The 24351-nt window shown below is 42.2% G+C and overlaps 1 protein-coding gene across 4 annotated transcripts in view; it reads right to left on the reverse strand.

Annotated features, from left to right (window-relative positions):
- slc4a11 (solute carrier family 4 member 11) overlaps nucleotides 1-16139 on the reverse strand; it is a 102095-nt gene extending 85956 nt beyond the window's left edge. For 2 of the 4 annotated variants that reach the window (XM_086182528.1, XM_086182526.1), the window contains exon 1: nucleotides 15950-16139. In XM_086182528.1, coding sequence (XP_086038654.1) covers nucleotides 15950-15986 — 37 coding nt within the window. In that variant the 5' untranslated portion in view covers nucleotides 15987-16139. The remainder of the gene's footprint in view (nucleotides 1-15949) is intronic. The other 2 variants (XM_086182525.1, XM_086182527.1) reach the window with 2 other exon arrangements.
- Between the last annotated feature and the right edge of the window lie 8212 nt (nucleotides 16140-24351).

Raw genomic sequence — 24351 nt, forward strand, 5'->3', positions numbered from 1 at the left:
ACAAAAACACAGAGTTGATATTCTGCTTGACGCTGGTTAGACAGTTCTCTCAACTTTTTTATTGAAAAAATGAATCTTATATAAAATTGCTGACGTTCAGGTGCGTATAAAGTACGAATGGTGTGCAATATCTAAACCTAGAAGCTCTGTGCTCTCTTTTGACTTCCTATTCTCACATCCCTGAGTTGAATATTCTCTGGGTATTGAGAGGATTCTGATGAGTATGTTGAAGTATCACATTAGAAAATGTTGATAGAAACAGAAATCCTCTCCTCTCGTGAGGTGATTTATGAGTTGATATGAAAAACGGGAGATGGAAACTGCATTTTCATGGAAGCTCTGTGAATCTTTAGCAGCAGCATCGACGTCTTTTCTGACAAGATTACCTATTTACTCAAAGGCAGTTTATGGAAACTCCCCTATCCAGTTTGCTTCAAATATGCTAGACAATTAAATGGAAACATAATGATTGCAGCTGGTTAAAAAAATAAATAAAACCCCAGATGGAAGTCCTGTTCTGCTGGATTCTACTTGCACTCAGTTTTCATTTGACTTTCTTTTCACGAGCAGTCCAAACTACTACTGTAGTGGTTTACTCAAGGTCAGTTGTCTCAGTTTGGATGATCAAATCTGAAAAACATACTTTAACATTATGATTTCCTGTTCAAGGTGGAGAGCTGAAGGCCCTGGTCTGGCATCCATGTCCCTGAGATGGTTGCTGTTAGGGTTCCCTCATACTTCCCCGGGGCTGATCTGTTGGTCGTCCATCTTCATGTGCAGGTATCACAAAACAACAAACGTAGCCTTCTCACATTTTGACATGAGACTGGGTTGCACGAAAAGCGACAGGGTTTTAGTGGTTTGTGTGTAGTGATGCACAGGGTTGTCCTAAATCATACCACACTTCAGAAGTGCTTCAGGCTTCAGCAAAGCACAAATGCTCAAAGGACAGTCTCAAAGGTGAAACTCACCCAAACCAGTTAAATAGAAACAAAAAGACCGCAAATTTGATGTAATTCTTTTCAGGAATGCAAGACTTGATACACAACTATTTCATGCTGTGACACACACACAGCTAAGCAACAAGCCTCTCATAAAGAATGGAAATTAATGCACCACTGTTGCCCTCGATGTAATTAATTTTGAATAACTGTCTAACTGAGAATTTACATTTGCGTAAACATTTCAGTCCTGCAGCGATTCTGTTTTACGGGTTTGTTTTTTAATGAATGTGGGATGTGTCTCTTGGCATCGGGCCTGTGGCCTGAAAAGCTCTGCAGTAATCCTCTGGTCCTTTCACCTGAGAGGGATTGATAGTTATAGTGAGCTGGCTACTGCCAGTAGATGAATTCAGCCACGTCTGAGGCATAGTGAGACGAGGCATCGTGACTGAGGTTCGCGCAGGAGCATGCTCGGAATTAAACCCCTCTAACCCACTTTAATACCCGCTTTCTTTTCGTCCATCACTCTCCATACATTTGTGCATTATATTTTCTATTTTTCAAATCTTTCAATCTTATTCTCTTTCAACCTTTTTTTCCCCTCAACTCCTCTTTGTTTTCTCCAGTTTACAGTGATACACAGGTATAGGATAATGCTTGGATGCTCATTGTGTGTGTGTGTGTGTGTGTGTGTGTGTGTGTGTGTGTGTGTGTGTGTGTAAAATGAGTAAGTGAGTGAGGGTGCTGTTCCTCGATACACTCACACACACACACACCAGCCGACCGCATGCTGCAGAAATTGGCTGCTCCGAATTTCATAGAAGGGGCTGAAAAAGTAGAAAAAAATCTCAGTGTTGGGGGATTCCTGCTAATTGCTTGCACATTCTCCTCTTGCCCGGGCTCAATTAAAGCCAGGCCACCATCTTCCTTTCAAGTCTGCTATCCTCCACACGGCCTTCTACTGTATGCCGCTCCAGCCTGCCTACCATCCAACAACATATCTTACTGCTTTTCATCTGTCGTGTCCCCCAACAGAACCACACAATTTCAACTAAACCGATCCGAGGCAGCAGGAGACAAAATGCCGGCACACAGTCTAGTCTACGCTTACTGTGCTCTATCTGTCAGGCTGTCCTTCTCCTCCTTTTATAAAGCTCCTCATGTATGTGCACTAAGAGTGATTTTAATGTTAATTATGCTAAGTAACACAGAGGATATGACTTGAATGAAATGTAATAAAAACCTTTAATGGCCATTTCAGTCCAAGGAGCCTTGCAGCTGAGCTGAGGATCTTATTATCATATATCCTCAGCAGTGTCTGTGTCTTGGAATAGCAAAACTAATGGGACGGGTCTTCCAGTTGGGGGTAGAAGGGTCTGGCCAGCAGGGGGCGACTCCAACGGTAGCACAAGTCTAATTGTATCGATATTCATAAAAAGATGTTTAACGCCACAGACTTCCCACCCTTACTACAGACAGAAAAGAACAGGTGCAAGCTAACAATACTGTACCAACATATTTGATTCCAACCCACCAAACCAAAGCACGCACACGCACGCGCACACACACACACACACAAAAACAGAGCCAAGTTTGGTGCCTCATTTCAGAACCATGTCATAAATGTCAGAGCTAAAGATGCTGAGGTATCCCTGCTCAGCGAGCGGTCCAGAATCGGCCTCCAGCATTCCGAAACAGACATTACAAGGAGCAGAATGATGATCACATCCACTGTGACACCAGTAAATATCATGAACACTACGCTAAGATGGTAGCAGGAAATTGTTCACTTACCGTTAGCTTACTTAGTGGCTACTGCCCACAAATGGCAAAATGCCTACAGGAAAGTGCTGTCAAGAGTGCCTGTAAGCACATCAGCTGGCAGTGTGGGCGGCTGGTCCTCACCTGCATCATCCAATCACAATATTTCATGTGAGATCTGCTGGCCCCAGCCCTGACCTTCAGGCACCGTGGCAAAATGCAAACCCACTTCTCACTGGAATATTTGCGGCAGTTAGCGTTTTCCTGCTGTGTTCATGTTCTCCCTTACTAGTCTAAAATCATCGTCCAGATGGGCTGAAAAAACACGGCATCCAAGGTTGTGGCAACAACTTGTCCATCACGAGGTAGCCATGGCCCTAAAGCACACCCTGCATGATCATCTATTTCATTCCGAACTCGATCAAAATTCACAAAAATAAACATCACCCTGTCATAAAAACTAGCGTTTGAGAGGAACTCACAGGCAGTATTTAAGGGGATATAAAACAAAGTCATTAGTCGAATTAAGTCCTCTAAACTTGTTTTTTGCAACAAGAGGAGTCACTCTCTGCTGGCCATGAGAAAGAATGCAGATTTTGGCATTACAGGATTTGGCATTACAGACCCAATGATTTCCACTTCTTCATTCAGTCTGCGTGCATGACACCGAGATAATGCTTGGTTTACATGGCCACTGTTCTCCAGCCAATCTTCAGAAAACAAGTATTTTTTTGAAGTTCCTAACTTCTCATTGCAGACAAGCAAAGCACAAATTTATCATACAATCATGATGTCATTACTTATGCTTTATTTTGACCCATTTCTTGATTTAGTTCAGAACAAAATCTAACTCAGAAGCAGCAGATGCAGAAACTAAGCAGGCTGCTTGCGCCTTGACTCGCCCTCGCTGTCGTCCGTACTGCTGCTCACATCAGTTTCATCATTCTAACTGTTGCTATCAAGTCCCCTCCACATTATGGGATGGATACGGACATGACAGCATGTTGTTTCCCCACACGACTTCCACGGTTCAGGGCAGCAATATGGATGTTTCGGTCATGGTTGATGACTGAAATAAACAGCGTGTGTCTGCATGGAGGAAGGTCCCTGCTCCTCACCTCCTTTCCTGATGAAGATGGCGAATATTCACGGTTATTTTAATTCTCATTAATGCTGCAGATTTTTGCATTTGCTCTGAACACACCATTACTGCCAGACATCTCATTTAATTATGCACCTGGTGTGAAGAAGTTTGTGTAGTCTTCTGTCTACATTATGTCTTGAACCCTTTCTCTCCACAGTGGGTAAGATCGTTTTGACCTTGAACGCCACGCAGTGTGAACTGTGCTGCTGTACCACTGTCCCTGCATCAGCCAACCAAACAAGCCCCATTCTTTTACATTCTTCCAAAACCAAACTACTCACACAGCTTGACACCATAAGTTACATTAATTACAAAACGTACAGGAATGAGGATGCATTTTTTGTTTTCTGCACGACATACAGGAGGAAGTGTTTTTTGCCTGAGGCGACATTAACTGCCACAAGGTCAAGCAGAGCACACACAAAATTCCAACTGAAGAAACACCTCTTCTGAAAAAAGACCGCACATGCCCGTCCATGTGTGTAAAATCAGTATTCAGAGGCTGCTGAGAACATCAGCGTGGCATAAATAACCTCCATCTGAGCAGCAAAGAGAAAACGTCTGCGGAGTGTACATGATGCAACTTGTTTCTCCATTACAGAATTGTTTGAGTTGCGTGGGTCATTGGACAAATGTGTTTGTCTGCATGCGTAGCGAGATCATAAAAAAAAAAAAAGAAAAGAAAAAAAAGAGTGTGTCACTGGCCTCGAAGTGTTTATACCTGCTATTCAACTATCTGGCTCACTGGTATTTAAGCACACGCTAACAGAGAATTCCACCTTCAAATCAAGGATTCATATACACCAACATCCTCAGACATCTTGGAATAATTACCATCTTTGAGAAAGATTATATATTATATATGTTTGTGTGTGTGTGTGTGTGTGTGTGTGAAAATATCAAATAGAGGGGAGCTGCAGAGCACCGTCTTTGCAACCCTGTTATGTTCTTTATGTTAATTCTAAATTAAACTCATAGTGCAGGAGAAAGCACCTGGTAGGGATGAGCATGAGTAATCGATTCTGTTATGAGTAAACACAATCTTTTATTTATTTCGTGTCTGTGTTGTCAAGACTGATCCTGGATCAGTTACCCACAAAAATCCCTCGCTGCAGAGCTCTTGCCCCCAAAATAAAAGTAGCAATGCTATTTTTTTTTTTTCAAAGCTGGCTTTGAGAGCCTTATTCTGGAATATTCTGATTAAAAATGAAGCTCCTCTATTAGTAGCTTGTTGTTAGCAGCTAAGGTTTGTGCTCTTTAGAGTCGAATCACCCAAGATGTATCCCAACTCACCCCACACCGGTTTAACTGCCACTAGTTACTACCTGCCTACTGCTACACAAGAAGCCCTGGTCTCCCCAAACGTTTTCTAATGACTTTCTATGTCAACAGCATCCGACCTCATTGATTTTTTGGTGATTTGAGAGATTATCTATACATTTGCCATACATAACCCCACTACTGTTGACTAGAAAAAAAGCTGGTCAAGAGGTTTTTGCATTCCTCATCTGAGAGGAGAATATCAACGCCTGCTCACTTATGTGCCATATGTCAGGTTTTCTAAGCTTAATCAATATTCCTGATTTTGGCCTTCTTGTTACAATATCTTGGTAGATGTGAATAAAGTCTCAATATTAAATACTACGTGTGATTATTTGGAATCAACAGATATTCCCTGTTCCCTGATGTCCAGAGTTTTAAGATGATTTACAAAAGTAGATCTCTCTCTCCATGAGGAGTGGATCGAGTACTTTGTGGGATGACTCGATCTGGTAAAATATTATCCTGTCTGCTACCCAGCACTGTGAGAACTGTTTGAGACTGAGAATGGCAAACAGCCTTGGCAGACCACGCGAGAGCGATATGAAATGGGAACTGAAACAAATATCTCATTTGAATAAAGTACTGCCTCCTGTAGTGTGACCTGTAGCTTTAATCTGCAGGGAATGAGTATGTATATGCTCCAAGGGTCTGGTAAACCGGGGCCAAATGAAAGGAGAGGACCACCAACGCTGTGTTTTTATGTTTTCTGCTTCCTGTATGCGCATGCTTGCACATACAGTTTAGCATTATGTAAAAGATCAGAGTTTGTGTGCTTTAATTCTCTCAATGGTGACTCAGCAAATGATCTGCTTTAAATCAGAGGACAATGGCAGCTGATGACCCGCTTTATATCGCTTTACAGTTAAAAGCATCCATTAATGCCAGATTATGGCATGGACCCAGTGTACTCAAATTAAAGTGAATCAGATCTACACTTAATGGATGTGTTATCAGTTTTTCATTTTCCATTGTTACCCAACCAAATCTTCTTCTCGTCAATATTTGGTATAATAACAATGTACTAAATGACGTGTAATGTTGGAGTGAACTATAACCTGACTCTGCCGCTCCAATCGGCTTTACTGAGCTAACGAGTTCAGCTCGTTTTGTTTTTTTTTAGCTGTTCAGCTGCAGCTAGAACCGTTCTAATCGTGTCACATTTGTCCACAGCAGGAGGCTGTTTGGAGAGACAGAGCTCCTGATGCTGCTGCTGGTAACTGCTGGATGTGTAAATAAGCAACAGTTTGTTAACAAGTTTGACATTTCCACTCATAATGATATGTCGGTGTTGGGGTCAGCTGAAACAAGCTGCGAACACAAGTCACAAAGAAACGCACCATAAAATAGCAGCAGTCCACCCTTCCTGGAAAAAAGCCTCCCTCGAAAGCTTTAAGGGAATAGGAATGCTGGACTTGTTAAATCTTTGACATGAAACAATATTTTACATTTTTTTAATGACTGACGTTGAAATGTGAGCATATATATACATATACACACACACACACACACACACACACACACGCTGTGGGCTCCAGCTGTAACTGGACTGGTTCACAGCCAAGCGTGAAGCGGCTTGCATGAAATCGGTAACCTCCAAATCTGACACCACGGTTTTCTGTAGGAGAGAGAATGGATTGTCCACTTCTAATAAGGAATGAGTCCAGTCCTAGAGGGAGGGAACTATGGCGCGCGAGATCAGCCATAGGAACCGGAGCAGTGGGAACGGTCTTCCATTCTCGTTACCAAACCATTGTTACAAAAAGACATCTGAGCCAGTGGGGAAAGCAATCCATCTGTTGGTCAGTCTTTGTTCCTACTCACACCTCTGGTTGTCAAATGTGGGTAACGACTGAAAGAACCAGATTGCGATTTCAAGAAGCCCAAATGGGTTTCCTCAGAAGGGTGGCTGGTGTCTCCCTTAGGGATACGGTGAGAAGTTGAGTCATCCGAGCCACTGCTCCTCCGCGTTGAAAGGAGCCAATTGAGGGGGTTAAGGCATCTAGTCAGGATGCCACCTGGGCACCGTCCTGGGGAGGGAGGTTTGGATCTCCACCAAGCTCATTCCAGACTCTTTCCTGGATTATTTTCCCTGATCGTTGCCATTCCTGTACAATCTTCCCATGGGGCGCAACCACATGGCCCCCGGCCTGGTAGACATGACCGGGCTTTAAAGGACATCATGGAAATATGAGGACTTGTCACAGAAAAAAAACGAGGACAGCAGACAACTTCCACAAGTGCTAACAAGACTCCACTCCCCTACTTCACAGTTTCTGTACTGCAAAACAGCAATAAGAGTAGTAAGTGAAAAGGGCAACTGTGAGCCAACTATTCCATTATTCATTCAGGTAAACATGCTTGAATGAAAAGGTTTAGCTGCATTCCAATATAATACAAAATATTTATAAAGTCAAAAATGGACAATTACCACCAAATATCCAGAAGTTGTTTAATTTGAAGGACAGTCAATACAATTTGAGGAGATCATACTTGAGGAACCGAAGACACAAACTCTTGTTCCAGAGGCTCCCCCCTGACTGACTGACTTCTCTTAACATCTGTTCTGAATATATTGAAACATGCTGCACGTTGTTCAGGCAAAAAAGAAATCAATAAAAGAAATGTGACAATGAAGTTCACAAAACAAACTTTCAGCAGATGTTAATGAATGTCAGCAACACAAACGACCACATCTGTACTCATCTGTGCTGTTCTGGTTTTGTCTGCGTTGCTCGTTTGTTAATATTGAGGTTTAGTGATGTAAGACTGCAGGTGTGTAAAAGCTCTGGCTTTCGCCTACACACTTTTGGTTGACTTTTGTAATTCAAAAGACTTATTTTATGTGTTTGCTAGTGTATTTTGTTAGTTATTTCCTAAAAGACCACCCATGTTGGTAAGTCTGAGCCTTTTGTTCCAGCTCCCAGAGCCGCGATGGCCACCACATGCAGAACTTTTTGGCTGTTGTTTGTGCGTGTTTGAACAAGAACTCAATTCTTATGCTAGCCACCAAACGAACATAGCTTATCTCATGGACTCCCTCCACCGCTGAGCTCTTTCCCTGGCATCCACTCCAGAGATCAGATCAGATGTTTCTGATAAACCCATTTGTGGAAAACAGTTGGTCAAGTTTGCTGCTGTGGTTCCCACCCAACTCGCTGCTCCTTGCCTCTGAGCAGGTTGAGTGTGAGGGAGAAGGCAGGTGAGGCATCTCCCTCAGCTACACCATCTTTACCTCATTCTACTCACCAGACTCTCTCTGCTTTCCAGACTCATCTAGAACCTTAACCAGTGGAACTGCAGATGATGTTTGGCCATTTCTACTCTAAAAAGAACATACTGTGTGCATGCTAACACGTTCAGGCTTGAGTAGATTACATTGCTTCAATGTTCATACAGGTCTTCAGTCAATAAAAAGTGTTTGAATTATTCACAAGAGTGCTGGAAGAGTTTTATAAAAAAGGAGAGAAAGCCTAATACCCTGGTTTTAGCTACACTTCATTGCTAATGAACAATTATTTTGGGTTAAAGCCCTTAATTCTTGAACAGTGATGAATCTTTCAATTTGTCCTTGTTGTATATTTTCATACATTTTTGTTTCTTATTTTGTTGTAAATTTTGACCTTTGTTCAAACGTGGAATAATCTTCTCAAATGAGCGCAAATCAATGTCAACTTTATTAAGAAAAAAAAGGAATGATCAAATGAGGCATTGCTGGTAAAGAGCAACGTAACAGCTGGTCAAAGCGGATTCCATTTGTTCTTCAGATGACGCAGCATGCTAGTATTCAAACCCTGTTGAATCTGAAGGTTGCCAATGAGAACCAATGTTTCACTTGCATGCTCACAACAATAGATGCTTTTTATACATTCACATCTGGAGGTGCTATTTAGCAACAGGGACATGCAGAATTAAATGGTCTGCAAGGACAACACATTAAATATCAAGCTGGAACTACACGGCTATTTTTATACATGGTACAAATGGGACAGGCTGTGTAAATAGCTTGTAAATTACACATTCAGAGTACAGTCTCCCAAACCCTACATGTCATTCATATTCTGCCAACTGTGGATCATTTTGTTGACAATCAACAATCCTTGTTAACTACAATTCCATTCTGTCCTTGAGAACTTGTTATATTCCTTGTTTGTTTTTCTTCTTGTCTGGTTGGAAAGCGACATGTGGTCTTCTCCTGTCTTCATGGGCCATATGAAGGGAAGCAAAACCAGGCATGGCCTACGTGAAATTCCTGCCTATTTCTATTGTGCCAAGAGGAATTCACAAGTGGTAATTACTGTCTCCTTGCAACAAAAACAACATTTTCTTGGATGAATAGAACATAAAATCCAACTTAAATATTCCTGCCTCTTTTAAAAATAAGGCCAGTTTTGTGAACTAGTAAAATACAGAAGAGGAAAGTCCTCAGAAACATCATAAAGTCAAATTTCAAGCTTGAATAATATCATACCATGCCTCTTTAAGGTCAAGCATCAATCCAGATGTACGGCATAAAGCACATTGAAGCCAGCGGTGCACCTGGACTGTACCCCGTGAAATAAGCAGAAATCCATTGTGATTAATTATAAATGAGTATACTTTCCACAACCATGTGGCTGCGAGGGTCAACATGATGAAAATTTCATCATCATTTCCATCTTAAGGGTGTAAAGAGAGTCACATCCAGATCTGGTGTCTGTGTTCACATCAGATTTGGGGTACATCTGGCCCATCAGGCACTGTGGCCGGTGAAGCCAGTGATGTAGATTCATCATTCCTTAATCTACAATGTAAAGATGCAGCGGCGAATATAGCCCGTTTATCAACCTAACACAGCACCTGACCCGGTCTAAGCAGGCGGGTGGCACATGGCATCCCATCATCCATAAATGTACCAAAGTGCTGAAGAATTTAGGGCACTACGGTTTTGCCAAAGCTGAGCAACAAAAATTAGCCCCAATTCTCTTCGCAATTCCCTGACTTCTTTATCATTTTCCATGCCAAGTGAAAACATAAAAAATTTAGGAAAATGTAATTATGGCGCTCCATCAAGGAGGACAGAGAGCAGAGAGAGGAGAGGGGGTTCCCCAGCAATCGTCAGAGCTCGTGTCCACCTAAGCATTTTTCCCAGCTGGGAGTGTCAAGAGTGCTTTGGAGGCGCAGCGTTTGGTTGCTGTGATACAGAATGTCCGTGAAGGTAAAAATGTTGGCACCCGGCACCTCCTTTTGCTTTGACTGAAATAAAGACTGAACCACAGAGGGAGAGATGATGACCCTCCAGTTTGGGGGGGGTTCATGAGATTTTCTTTGGGTGAGGAAACATCTTGACTTGTACAATCACCTGGTTCAAGCGCTCCTCCATTACTGGACGGGACATTTGTCTTCGTGGTGTTATTTTGTCAACCACGACTGAACGACTGGCTAAGAAATAACACAGATGAGCACTGTGTTTTATTTAAAGGGGAAACATTTTCAGAAGAAACACCTGTCTGTTCAGTGGGGAGGGGAACTGGAGGAACAGCGTGACCCTCCAATGTGCGATGCCCTCCTCATGAAACTTCTTGCTGGAAGGTGAAAAGATGCGACTGATGACTCCACGTGTGACGGAGGAAGCATGAGGTAGGCCACCGTGCTCGACAGAGGAGAGGTGGGGCGAAGCAGCAACCAGGACAGTTTTATATAGTAGAAAAACTGCACAACATACATTTTAAAAACCAACTGCCAAACCCTTCTATCAAAATAAAAGACAAACATTGGCTAGCGAATGGCATCTTCTGTGCCAATAGGTCAATGGCACTCATCAAGGTCAGCTGATATAATATACGGCTGATGAATTGGTACAATTCTCACCGCTAGGATGGCAGACGTTTTGAGAACTGTAGGTAGAAATGCAACCCACACACATCTCTAAAGCTCTGTCTTGTGGTGCCTGTGGTTATATCTTTTTTAACAAATACACACCTGTCCAAAGTACAATCGTGTCTGTGAGAGTATGTCTGCAAACATCCTGAAAAAAATGTGTTTGTGTGTGTGTGTGCGTGTGTGGGAGACTGATAAAATACAAAGATGGAGTAAGACAGAGGTATAAAGAAAAACAACGGAAAGAGTGTGCGCATGTGTGCGTGCATGCGTCTGTGTGAGTTGCAACTGTAATGAATGTGTGGTCTTCATCCTGTGTTCTCTGAACTGTGCATGATGAGTGTCAGTGTTGACGCATCTACATAATTGTTTTGTGTGTCTAAACCAACAAATTATGTAGATAGAATGAATTGTGTGTATAATTATGTGCAGTGTGTATGGACAACATCTTTGACAGTCAGGGTGAAAGTGGATTTCTGTGTGCGTATGTGTGTGTGTGTGTGTGTGTACACATTTGAGTGTTTGTGATATTCAAAAAATGCTTATGTGTGAGTACACTTGTGTATGTGTGGCTGTCTTGTCTCATCGTCCGTGGATGTGTTTTTGTGATATATCAGTACTCTTGTGTATTCATGTGTGTGTGGTACTGTATAATAATTTGTATGTGTGTGTGAGTGAGTGTCGATGTGTGTTTTTCCTCTGCCCAGATGGCTGTGCTCAGAGGCTGGAGCTTCTGAGATCTGTTGCCAGTGGTGAATACTGATCAGAGATCACTGTCACGTCTACAGCGCACAGGCAGGCACACACACACGCACACATGCACAAACTCTCACACACACACACACGCACACGCACACACACACACACACACACACACGCACACGCGCGCATCATCCATCTTCACTCACACACCTCTACTTCCACATGGTCGAACTACTAATTCACACAGCCACAATGTGTCCTCCATGCTGATGCGTCCGGGCTCTGCAGGTCACGGCTGTAACACTGATTACCAGACTGTCTGTCACACCTGAAGACTGACACCGCACTAACATGACACACAGCGCTGGAGGGGGCTGGGCCATCTGGCTCACGAATACTAATAATAGTTGTAATAATGATAACAATTATAACAACAACAACAAGCAAAGCCATATTAATAACATTAAGGGGTGCAGCAAATGTTTCCATCATCAGTTTATCTCTAGTTTCCATGGAGTGTTAAATATTTCAGGAAACATCAGACATCACTCACAATTTCCTGTAACTGCCAAAATTTGCATGAGACATGCAATGATTGCAGCTTCTTTTTGGACCCCTGATTCAGATTGTTTTTCCCAGGGCATTTAACTGAAAGCATTCCTCTCATGGAAACGGTTGCCGTCTTCTCCAAATGTCACTAAAACGAATGTAACAAAGTTAAGGGTTCCAGTTCGCTGGCCAGCGTTTGTAGCCTACAAATTAAAGAGTCTGTAAAATGGAAGACGGAGTTTAACTTGTTTCCACATGTTTACATATTTCCAGCGCAAACACAAAGGGAGGGCTGGACTTGTCATGGTATTGATTGGCATTTAAAATAAACAATAGCGCTACATGTGCATAGAAGAGCATGAGCATGTGACTTAAAATGGTCAAACTGCTAATTCTGGCTAGCGCCCTGCTAACAAATGTGGATAAAGAATTTCATTGTTATTGAACGTTATCAGGATCAGGCTAATCAAATTCTGATACTGACAGAAGTAATTTTGTCTGAGCCGTGTGACACAAAAAAAATGTATCCGTCGTTTTACAGCCACGCTCTTTTACAATGTAAATCATTGAAAAGTATTTTGTGACCACAGTGTGTCACATGATGGACAGAGGAGGGGCATAAAATCAGAGCGCACTTTCATGAGATAGAAAAATTCATACATGTCCCTCAGGGCAGGAAGGTTTAAAAATACTCAGATGGTAAGTGATGAAGTCTGCTGTTCTGAATGTTTTCATGGTTTCCCTCCATGAGCTGGACTTTCATGCATTTTAAATTGAGTACTTTGGCGTGAAACTCCATGCCAAAGTCAGCACCAGTGACAATAATCATAGTGTTGCGTGTCTGTACCTGCACGGCACTGTGACAAGATCCATGCAGACGTGAAGGAGTTAAAGAATATTGTGAAAAATCCTCCGAACCAAAGACACAGGAAAAGAACTTGTTCAGGAGTTGCTTTTGTTTCTATGGAAGTTCTAATCAAAAGATAAGTAATATATATATATATATATATATATATATATATATATATATATATATATATATATAAATATAAATAAATACATACAACGTTGCGACTACAGAATATTTTGGCTATTTCAGGAGTGGATGGCTACAATCACTGGAGGAGGGACGACCAAAAACGTACGGAGATTCAGCAAATGTCTTCCTGTCTTCTAATGCGGACACAACGGAACAGAGGGTTGCGTCATATATCCAGAGACAACTTTTGTGGGAGAAATAAGAAACTGGACTGGAACGCCACTCATTATCTGTATCCCAGGAATCCCCGTTTTCTAACTGTATGGTCATAATTGTGCTCTGATGTGTTTTTCCTCTTTCAGTGAAAAATTGCTGGTGGATGTGAAGAATCTTCTAAAAAAAAAATTGTGCATTTTGCATTGAATAATAATAATAATAATAATGCCACTCCCCACTGCCTTTGAAAACCTGAAATGATTGATCTCCACCTTCATGTTACTGCTGTAACATTACAAATTAATTAGTAGACTGACTATAGAAAGGAATCTCATTTTTTTTAAGTAATGATACATTCATTTATCAGCTCCTTAAATGAGAAGATTTGCAGCTTTCATTTAATGTGTGTAAAAAAAAAAAAATAAATAAATTGATGGGCTTTTCAACAATCCAAACGAGCAAGTTAAAGGTGATTTGAAAAAATATGTAATTAATCTTGGAACCAGCGTTTTGTTTTTGCCAAATGCAGAACAAGAACAACGTGGAGGTAAATCAAGTGTGTTAAATCAGAAACCCGTCGCAATACCACCACAGTGTGCCATTAATTGTGGCTGTATTGTGGTAATTTACAACTCATGAAAGTGAATTCCCAATCGTGACCTCCTCCTACAGCGCCAGCTGCTCCTCCAGGTTCCCACAGATAATGACAAAACATCAAGGATTTCTCACAATATGCTGCAATAAGAGTTTGCTAATGACAACAGTAATGGAAACATTTTTTGTAATCCGTATGGGCAGCTTCACCCGAGCATCCTTACGGTTTTTGTCTCGCTGAAAGGTGCAAGGACACTCACTCTGTTTCACGTGATAATCGTATCCTTTAACAAGTATTTATGGAATCACTTGTAGCGATCAGTAACGCCACCACAGTCCTGCAGATACACTTCTGTCCTTTTATTCGACTGGGCAGTAAAATCCTTTGCTGCGTAAATTCAAAAGCAAGGTGAAATCATGAGAAACCTGAAACTGAGAATGATTGTAATTAAACGGATTAGACATGACTGGATCAGACTTGTCAGCTACACCTACCAACCCTTCAAACCTTAGCCCCCAACATTTTCTGTGACTGGCAACAAACCTTTGCAATACCTTCTTGTTCATAAAACCAAATTGTTCTGCTGCAAGGATCAAACACGCCCTTTCCGCCTCTAATCAGCTCCTAAGCAAATTAATGCAAATTACTCTTCAGAGAATGAGCCTCAGCAGTGTCCATCACGCCCCGACACACACTCAGAGATGTAGTTAGTGTGCACAGTGCATGACGCTCACACACAAACACACACTCTCACACATCACACGCCAGCACGACTAAACTCTGAGAAATACATCAAGTACACACAAATGCATTTAAACACAAATATATTCCTGGAAGTATCCCGTACACCACACATCCCACTGGTATGCACTCACACAAACACACTCGGATAACATTCCTGCACTTGCATTATCCCACGAAACATTCTCATCTCACACACACACGCGTGCGTGCACACACACACTCACACTAAGACGCAGTATCACGCTCTGCCTTCCCAGACAAAATGAAAGAGAGGAGGCAGCCGCATCACACCTCCAAATGGGCTCTGGGCTCTCAGAGGACTTTCAGTGAGGGGAGAACTCACAGCTCTCCTGTGGCTGTCACCAACACTAATCTGTCTGTCTTTCTCGGCTTCACACAGACACACACATACACGCGCGCACACACACGCACCTGCAATATAAGGCTCAACACATCTTTTTTTTCTCTCTCAATTTCTCAAGCAGAAAAATACACACGCACATATACTACACACAGCTATGCACTGACACACATTGTTTTGTGCAGCGGGGAGCCTGCTCTGTCAAAAACGCACATGCATGAGCTCTGTCAGTGCAACACATGAAAAAAGTGTGTTATGAGCAGAGGATTTCTCTGCATTCCAGCTGTCTCCTCTCGACAGGTACACTGGCTTTCTCTGGGTGGGTTTGCGATGCAATTCTTTGTCAAGGTTCAGTTAGTGAACTGAAGAATTGCGACGCAGGAATCTCTCCTGACGCATACCAGGCATAAACAAGAAAAAAAGGGAAAAAACAGCGGATTGGAGCACATGCAAGAATGCATGAAAACAACTGCATTTCTAAGCACAACAGCGCTTCTTCAACCCCACCTCCTCCAAAAAAAAAAAAAAAAACGGAAAAAAAGAGAGAAAATTTCTATTACAAACACCACCACGGTATTAGGACATAAAAAGTCCAAGCTCAAAAACAAGTATGTACAGTAGAACACATGCGCACACAGACATCTGCCGTCCCTGAGCGTGGAAGTGGGCTGCACCGGGGGTTCTCAGGTTTCACGAGGTAGGGAACCCCAAGGTTCTCCCAGTCAAGGCTGCGTCGTGCACAGCTGAGGAGCAGCTCTAAGAGCTTGGATCCACTTACCCAAAGGCACAAAATGAAGAACTTTGTTGGTCTCCATTGTTGAGCAAGTGGTGGCGAATGCACACTTCCTCTCTCCAACAACCGCCTCCCCCCCAAGTCAACCCATCATGGTTGTGTTATCCTGTGCTGATGAGTGTGAGATCACCTCTGCTCCCTGGCTCTGCTCTGTTTCTGACTGCCTCTCAGACACATGCAGTGACTCAGCCCCACTCTGCCTGCCTACTCACGGTTTTACCACTGGGTCCTAGTGCCTTCCCGTTTCGCCCTCTGCTTGTCTCACGCATCCCATCAGTCGACAGCCTATAACAAACCAGGATGCAGTGAGACACGTCAAGACACACCTCCCCATCCCACTTCTCTCAAGCAGACATGCAACATGTAGTCAGCTCCTCATGTGATGACCATGATGTTAGGGGACATGTTAAACTATTTTCATATGAATACGACCGTACACCTCTTCAGGATCAAACTACCTTACATTTATGGGCTTCTATCTGCTCGTGCTGTTCAGTCATTGAGGGTAACGACAGTCCCTACGTGGAATGGACGTCAATTTCACTGTTCATCAGGAGTCTGAGATGCAACAGTCTACAGGAGTGAGGGGGACAGGCATCAGAATTAGAGTCTTGGAGGGGTTTTTTTATCTCCTGCACTGAAAAGTGCCGCAGTGTTTATATACAATAGGTTTCCAACAGTGAATCAAGAGAAGGTCAATGAAAATGCAAAATTCTGGGAAAAAGCTCTCAACTTTGCAAATAAGTTTTCGTTCACTTGAGGTGGTAAATGTGCAAAACAGGAGATGGGAACCTTTATTTTGAATCAGCTCAGATGTAGAAAATCATTTTTTCTGCTGTCATCACCATGGTTATCCCCAAACTCTGTCCTCATGTCCAGACAACAGCAACATCCTATACTGCCTGGTACTTATCTCTTTCCCTGCCATTGACATAATTTTCTATCAACTGCAAGACAACGCTGTTCCCAATCAGCTGAAAAATTTAGGACCTACAAACTGGCTGTACAGGCGGCCTGGTGGTGCAGTGGTCAGCACTGTCGCCTCACAGCAAGAAGGTTGTGGGTGGAGCCCCGGCTGCAGCACAGGGTCTTTCTGGGTGGAGTCTCCATGTTCTCCCTGTTCCTGCTGGGTTCTCTCTGATACTCCAGCTTCCTCCACAGTCCAAAGACATCAAGAGGGACCAGGTTAATCCAGACTCTAAATTGACCGTAGGCGTGGCTGGGAGAGCCAATGGTTGTCTGTCTCTATGTGTTGGCCCTGCCATGGACTGGTGACCTGTCCAGGGGGAAGGCTGCTGGGATAGGCTCCACCCCCCTGTGACTCTTGACAGGAATAAGCGGAAGTAAATGGATGGATGGATACATATAGAAACTTCCCTAAAGATGGAGTCAGGTAAATAGCTTTGGATTATTTAAAATGAATTCTCATGGCACTACTATGCAGTAAGTAATGGGAAAGGCCCCAGGAAATGCCACTGTGAGACACCTTGGCAACAAGGCACCTTTTTCCAGGCCATCAGTTGGAACTGAACCAGCTGATATCAATTTGCACTGACAGGGGGGCATTGCTGTCTGATTACAGATAGATTTCAGCTGCTGTGTTGGCTTTACGTGCCTTTTTGCGCCTCTGTTTTTTCATGAGTTCAATACTTTTTCCCTGTGTCATTCCATTTTATGCATAACTTCATTTATGGACATCTAAGTTTTAATTACTTTGCACGTGTGGGTTGCATGGGTTGTGACCAACACCTGGTGACAATTTCATGTCAGTAGCACCTTTAGAAATACATTTACTGAGAAAAGTGGTGGCATGTTCAATACTTATTTTACCTGCTGTTTGTGTGTGTGTGTGTGTGTGTGTGTACATATGTATGTATTCACCAACCACCACACCACTGAGTGTGTATTGCAACACTGCTGGTTATTTTAGAGAAGCTAACCCTTCTCTCTCTCTCTTTCAGACACACACACACACACACACACACACACACACACACACACACACAACAAAACAAAACACATCAGCACAATAAACTTGTCTGTGAACAGAGAACACAACAACTGTGATACCAACCTTGAGGCTCCCAACTCACCCACTACAATCAATAGAACAATAATGCACACCCTATGTGCAGCTGTGCACGCGTCTTTGCAAAACATTCTCAACTTATTCAAAAAACAAACAAACAGATTTTAGGAAATATGCTCAATCATTAGATGAGATGATTAATTGCACTCTTGTGTCCGTCCATTAAATGCGGAACTTCTGCCAGCTTAGCTCAGCAGAAAGCCTGGTGGCTAACGGGACTCCCTAACAACTTGGCTTTTTACCAGGTAGGGTGTGGTTTTGCAGGAAGTAGCAGTGCACACGTCAGCATGTTCAGACAAACTGAGTATACTGCTCAGGTTTTCCTATTATTTGTTTTTGTTCTCACACTTATGAATGCAGACATCAACAGTCTGCCCTGTAACTCTGTTTGGACATTTATTGGTGCAAGGTACTGCTGTCAGTTCATTTCCAGTCTGAGATTTGATTTTCAGAATAAACTGATTATGTATTTCATGTGGACAAAACACAATTCAGATCACTGTCCGTAGAGATATGTTTCCATGTAAGATTTCATATTGAACTGTTTACTTCTGTATTTCTGCTATTAAGGATTTGCAATGCATGTAAGATATCATTATTCATCCCTTTACTCATGACAAAAAACAACAAAAAACACACAAGTTTATCTTAATCCCGCACGCACGCACACACGCACATCAAATGATTGCTACAAATAATTATGGCGATTGCAGCCCTGAGATCCCCAAACAGAGAACGTCACATTGATCAGAGGCTAAACTGGGATGACTGGCAGATATCTATATCTTTGTAACTGGCACTGGAGAGGGTTAACTTTGGCAAAGAGCACAAACAAGTCCGTCATACCAAGCTAAAGTGACAGGGACAAGGAACAGATCTGTGTTGACACCTCTGCATTCTGTTGCCAAAATCTCCAATCTTGCATGATGACAGGTAACCAACTCCATCCAAAAATAAGCAACTGCTGAGAGCCTTCAAGTCCTGGAGAACCATGTAGTGAAGCCCAGTTCATTCATTAACGGCTTGTGCTAAAACACACAATCTGCAAGGGTGATTGCATTATTAGCTTTTCCCAAAAAGGAAAAGAAAAAGAGCAATACCTTACTCAAGCATGGTAATGCAGGGGATTTATCCCTGTAATTCACACAATTAGACAAATAAAGCTAAAGGAAATAGAAGTAAAGCCTAATGGTCAATCTTTGGGAGTAAACACTTTCTCCATGTGCGGTTTTAAAAATTGTTTTCTGAGCACAAAAACAAACCTTATGGGTTCATTTTTGCATCAAGTCTGCATTTTTCTTTCCTAGGATCCCTAGCAGCAATTTACATTAAACTTCGATCAAGGTATTTTGACATTAAAGGTCATGGTGTGGGGAAACATTTCATATGGCTCCCTCAGATGACCTACAAGGACAGATCTTAAGTCATGTGATCATAACGCTATCCCTAAGGAGACATCAGTTTCGTTTGTTGCCTCTGGGTTTTGTAAAAGATGATCAAGACTGATGCGGAATTTGTAAATTTCATGTTGAATTTCATCTTTGTGGCATCTAACAAAAGACGACACTGATAACTAATGAAGCGTAAAGGCCACGTAATCCGAGGCACTGAGCAGAGATCAATGTCTTCTTCTACTTGCTCTTAGTTTTTACTCAACCTTAAACAACCAACGGCCTGCATTTTTAGTAGGAAAAAAAACCCAACTAAATGAATCAACCATGTTTAAAAGCAATTGTGAGTCGTACACTCAACCCCTTCAACACCAAATGCAACTGCTACTGTATTCTAACTTTAAACAGTAGGCTAAATATATCACTGCCTGTTGACAGATATTTCTTTGCTTCTAAAACGCCGGATTGGCTGTCATGTAAACTGGGCCAGACCACAGTGTGTTGAATTATCAAACCACACACCAATCACCAATGTGACATTCCTTTTCTTGACTCAGTAATGTGAGATGAAGCTTTCATTCCAGTTTGGTTCATTTTGCTGACCTGCAAAATGATTTCTGTAAGGTTCTTTATAGTTTCAGATGATTCTATCCCACTTCTCTTTAGCATTCACAACCCATCTGAGGAACACCAAATGGGGTCTGTGCACCTTCCGTTCATTCTATTTTCAATTGTGAAAGGCATATCGGAAAACAAAAAAACGGGGCATTTTTCTTTCTTTAATATATGTAGCAGGTTTAAAAACAAACGAACATGAGCCGTTTTCCATTCAAATACAGCCATAAAATTGGATTTTGTGTTGTTTTTCAATTCCAGATTTTTTTTTTCCAAGGATTAACCCTAAGATTTAAATCTATTAATCCAAAATGGAAAAAAATGCAGGGATATCTTTTAAGGTATTTTTACAAGGTGAACCGGAAGCAGAATACCAGGCAGCAGCAGTGTTTCAGCCTTTTTTCCTCGATTAGCAAAACAGCAGCACGTTCGGACTTTGAAGCCTGGACAAGATGGTGTCCCTGGAGCCCTACGGCGATTTAATAAGAGACTTGATAGCTCAAAATCTCTCGTACGTGGACAATTCCACTAATCTATTACAATTGGGTATGCAGTAAGGATGTTCTGAAATGAATGTCTGGAGATTTTGTGCACATCACAACATTTCCAGGAGGGGACATGTATCCGACACGAAATTAGCGGTTGCTATCAACTGGGCAACAAATCAGGGTCTGTGTACCTTCCATTTCGGAAATGGAAATGGAAAAAAATGCCCTGTTTTTTGTTTTCTAATTTGCTTTTGAAAATTGAAAATAGAATGAATGAAAGGTACACGGACCAAATGGATTATCTGACATGTAATTTTCTTTGCTATAGCAAATATCATGATATATATCGATACTGAAAAGAGAGTTTTTTTGGAACTATCATGACACACATTTTTTCTTTATTACTTAGCCCAAATGACATTAAACTGGTTAGCTTCCAGTCAGCTTCCATAATGGTTTTTTTTGCACTACTGTGAGCTGGCTGTTAGCCTGGTGGTCTCTACCATCAACGAGGTTGTTAGACATTAACAAAGAAGATCTGAGTGAGGAGACTACTTGTTTTTTTTAAGAGCAGTCGCTGGTTGTCTGCCATGGCTAGCTGGATTCGTTGCTCTTTTTCTTGACGTGCTTTGAAAGTTGGCGCCCGATGGCTTAAACTACTCAGGTCCAGGTATCAAGCTAGCTCTAAAACCCTTGCCCCGTATCATTCTCAATGGGTTCACATGCACAGATGTTGTGGAGTTGTAGTTAAAGCTCAATTAGTTTAGTTGATTGGACTACTGTCATTAGCCCAGTACACTTGAACTGGAAGAATCGATTTATTTAGCAAAGTACTTACGCTTCAGGAACAGTTTAGCTGTTGGCAAACAGGCTTTCTTCTGGTTTGTCTTTTGTGTCACGTACCAAATACGTTAACAAGTAGCGTCCCTGTCCAACGCACCGTGACGGCAGCGACTATCCAAGGAAAACTTGCTGAGGCACAATTCAGTCCGTCAAAGGTTTGCCAGCTCAAAACACATCGGTCCCTTTTAGCAGGGCAAAGATAGTGCAAGCTGGTGCTCGGTCAAGTTCAAGCATCATTGCTAGTTTCAAGCCAGCACATACAACATTTATATTAATTTTAAACTCAATACATTCAAATAATATTTATAATAATATTTTAATATTCAATTTCAAACATTTGTTTGGTCAATTGAAAGCCTGCCGGTCACGTTGTCCAGGGCCAATTTTTTCAAGCGGAAACCCTGATAGTCAGGTGTCTAATGACTGCATCTTTTTGCCGCGTGCTGCGGATGAGACTCAGATGACGTATCCTCTAAATACCACAATGAACCTGACAGCCCGAAGTCTCCATAGATCGTGTCAATAGGGCCATTTGTTTTCTTTATATTTTTTGCCTGCCCCCTTGACTGTTGCTGTTAGACTTCTGGGTTAAACATCGCAACAGGACCTGAAACATGAGCAGACCACCATTCCAATTAGGGGCTGACTAAAGTGTGTACATGCTGGAATAATCTGATCCTGTACTGCAATGATTTCAGCCAGACTTAAGAGTTTACATGTATTTCAGAACTTCTAGTCAGATAAACACAATAAATGCACTTCTAAAGTCATGTAAACATACTAACTGATAATCAGCATGAAACAGCCAGGAGTTTCTTACACACTGCACTCACAACATCATGCTGGTAGATGCATCACATGATTTACATGTAACTTTGTTGCCTTCCATGCAACACATTTCGCTGTTGCTACAGACTGATGGCTAGCAAAGCCAAGCAATTAAACCATAGACCAATATTAGCAAGCAGTCTAAAATATTCACATACCTTGACAACATGATGTTTGTTTGTTTTTTTTGGGGGGGGGGGGGTTGTTTGTTTTTTAGTGCTGGGGGCACCCTCAAACTCAGTTTCAGAGCAGACATCTCTCAAGCACTGCTTGGCTCCAAAAACAGCTATCAGCACTTCTGCTATCCTTTGGCGGCAACATCATTCCAACTGCTTGGAAATAAATAAAAAATACAACAGAAGACATTCACCCAACACGCCAACAGAGACTCCAAAAATTTTCCACACACTTGATTTGAAATATTGATGATGTTAGCCCTCTCTGTAAGAGCAGAAATAACAGGGCTGAGGGTGGAAGGAATATTGACAGGTTCAGAAGTGTTCCAAAAGTTAACCTGCTGACTTAAGCATCATCTCCCGAAGTCTTTGTCTTGTGTTCCAACGCTGTCAGTGCTGATCTTCATGGGATTTCTACCGCAAATTGACCCTGCTAGCAATGTAAAAATGCATCATGCCGTAAAAGGCCAAATATTTTTGAATGACGTTGCCATTTATAGCATCTATGTAACTTGTATTTCTGACGTAATAATGAGCAGTTTGGTTGAATTTCTAAATGTTCCAGACACAGAGGCTACTAGATCAAAAAGTTAATTTCCCACCCTGATGTAAATGCTCTGAGAAAGGTCACCCATTTGCATAAGCCTGCATATAACATCACGGTGTGTGGTATGGCCAGTGGGTCTGCTTTGCATAAGAACTGCTCCGCACTGTGAGGGAAAATGCGTCACTCAGTGAGCCAGGGTGCATTCTCCCCGGAGGACAATTCAAGTGTTCTCTCCTACCACCAACCTGGGACTCTTGTCTCATCGTGGGCAAACTGGAGTAGAACACAAAACAGCAAGGTTACTTTACATATCATGTGTTGCAATAGAGGGGAGTGAATAAGGACACTAAACGAGGACTGTGGTGGATCCTCGTTCACCTCAGGTGGCTGAAGTAAGGGCGCAACTTAGGCTCAGGAGTGATGAAAGTACCCACACAATCCAATTATAAAGGGAAAATCAGCCCCGAACAAAGAAAGCAGGGCCGAAGTGCAGTCGAGTGGTCAAGAGCCCTTGCTATATTTTTTAATCTTTTGCTTGCTTTCCCAGTAAATTTAATTCTCTGCTTTTAGGTTTCCGGTCTCAGATCTAACGTTCCTGCTTTTGGTTTTGACAGGTTCAACTGGAGATCAGCTTGGTGCCTACAGGCCAGCCGGTGACTGACAGAGGTGACTGCCAGAGTTCACAAGCTACGTGTCACATCAAACCTGCTCCAGCACTTCTCCAAAAGGCATTCATCTGTTTTCAGTACGCTTTTAGTTCCTGCACTGATGTTGGACAGTAAAATTAGAAAAGGAGACACTTGGTGGATAACATGAGTTTTTTTGTTTACAGGTTTTTTTCTTATTGGTTCAAATCTGGAGACTATTACTTCAATAAAAAATACTTGTAAAAGGTATTGCGCGATGATATTAGTTATACGGCTGCAAATTTTCAGACAGTCCCTCTGAGTGTTTAACCCAGTGTTTCAGCTCGAGAGAGAACAGTGTTGGCAATAGCTGTCATAATATCATGGGCAGAGAGGGAGTTACGTAAACAGAAATATTTAATTAATTTTTTACACTAATTATAGCTGCCACCATAGCTAGAATGGAGAGTCAGTACAGAACAGCTGTTGTGAACTAAACAGTGTCCATGATTGGAGCAGCACAGGCTTTCATGATCTCATTTGGTATTTCCACCACACCAGTTTTTCAAACCCAGGGTAGGTACTCCCTGAGTGGATACTGCCTGCCAGACTGAGGAAAGAACAATACAAGCGGTGGCTTTGAGGTACTGAAGTCAGAACTAAGGTCTTGTGTTTGGCTTGTGGTCTCTGCAGTCACTTTTCTAGAGAGAGACAGAGAGAACAAGTGGCATCACATAACCTGCCACCACCACATGCTCCATTCAACTGTCCCCAACACTGGACC

Source organism: Aulostomus chinensis, chromosome 17 (assembly GCF_037954235.1).
Source record: "Aulostomus chinensis isolate RoL2024-O1b breed Wild chromosome 17, RoL_Achi_v1.0, whole genome shotgun sequence".
Classification (NCBI taxonomy): Eukaryota; Metazoa; Chordata; class Actinopteri; order Syngnathiformes; family Aulostomidae; genus Aulostomus; species Aulostomus chinensis.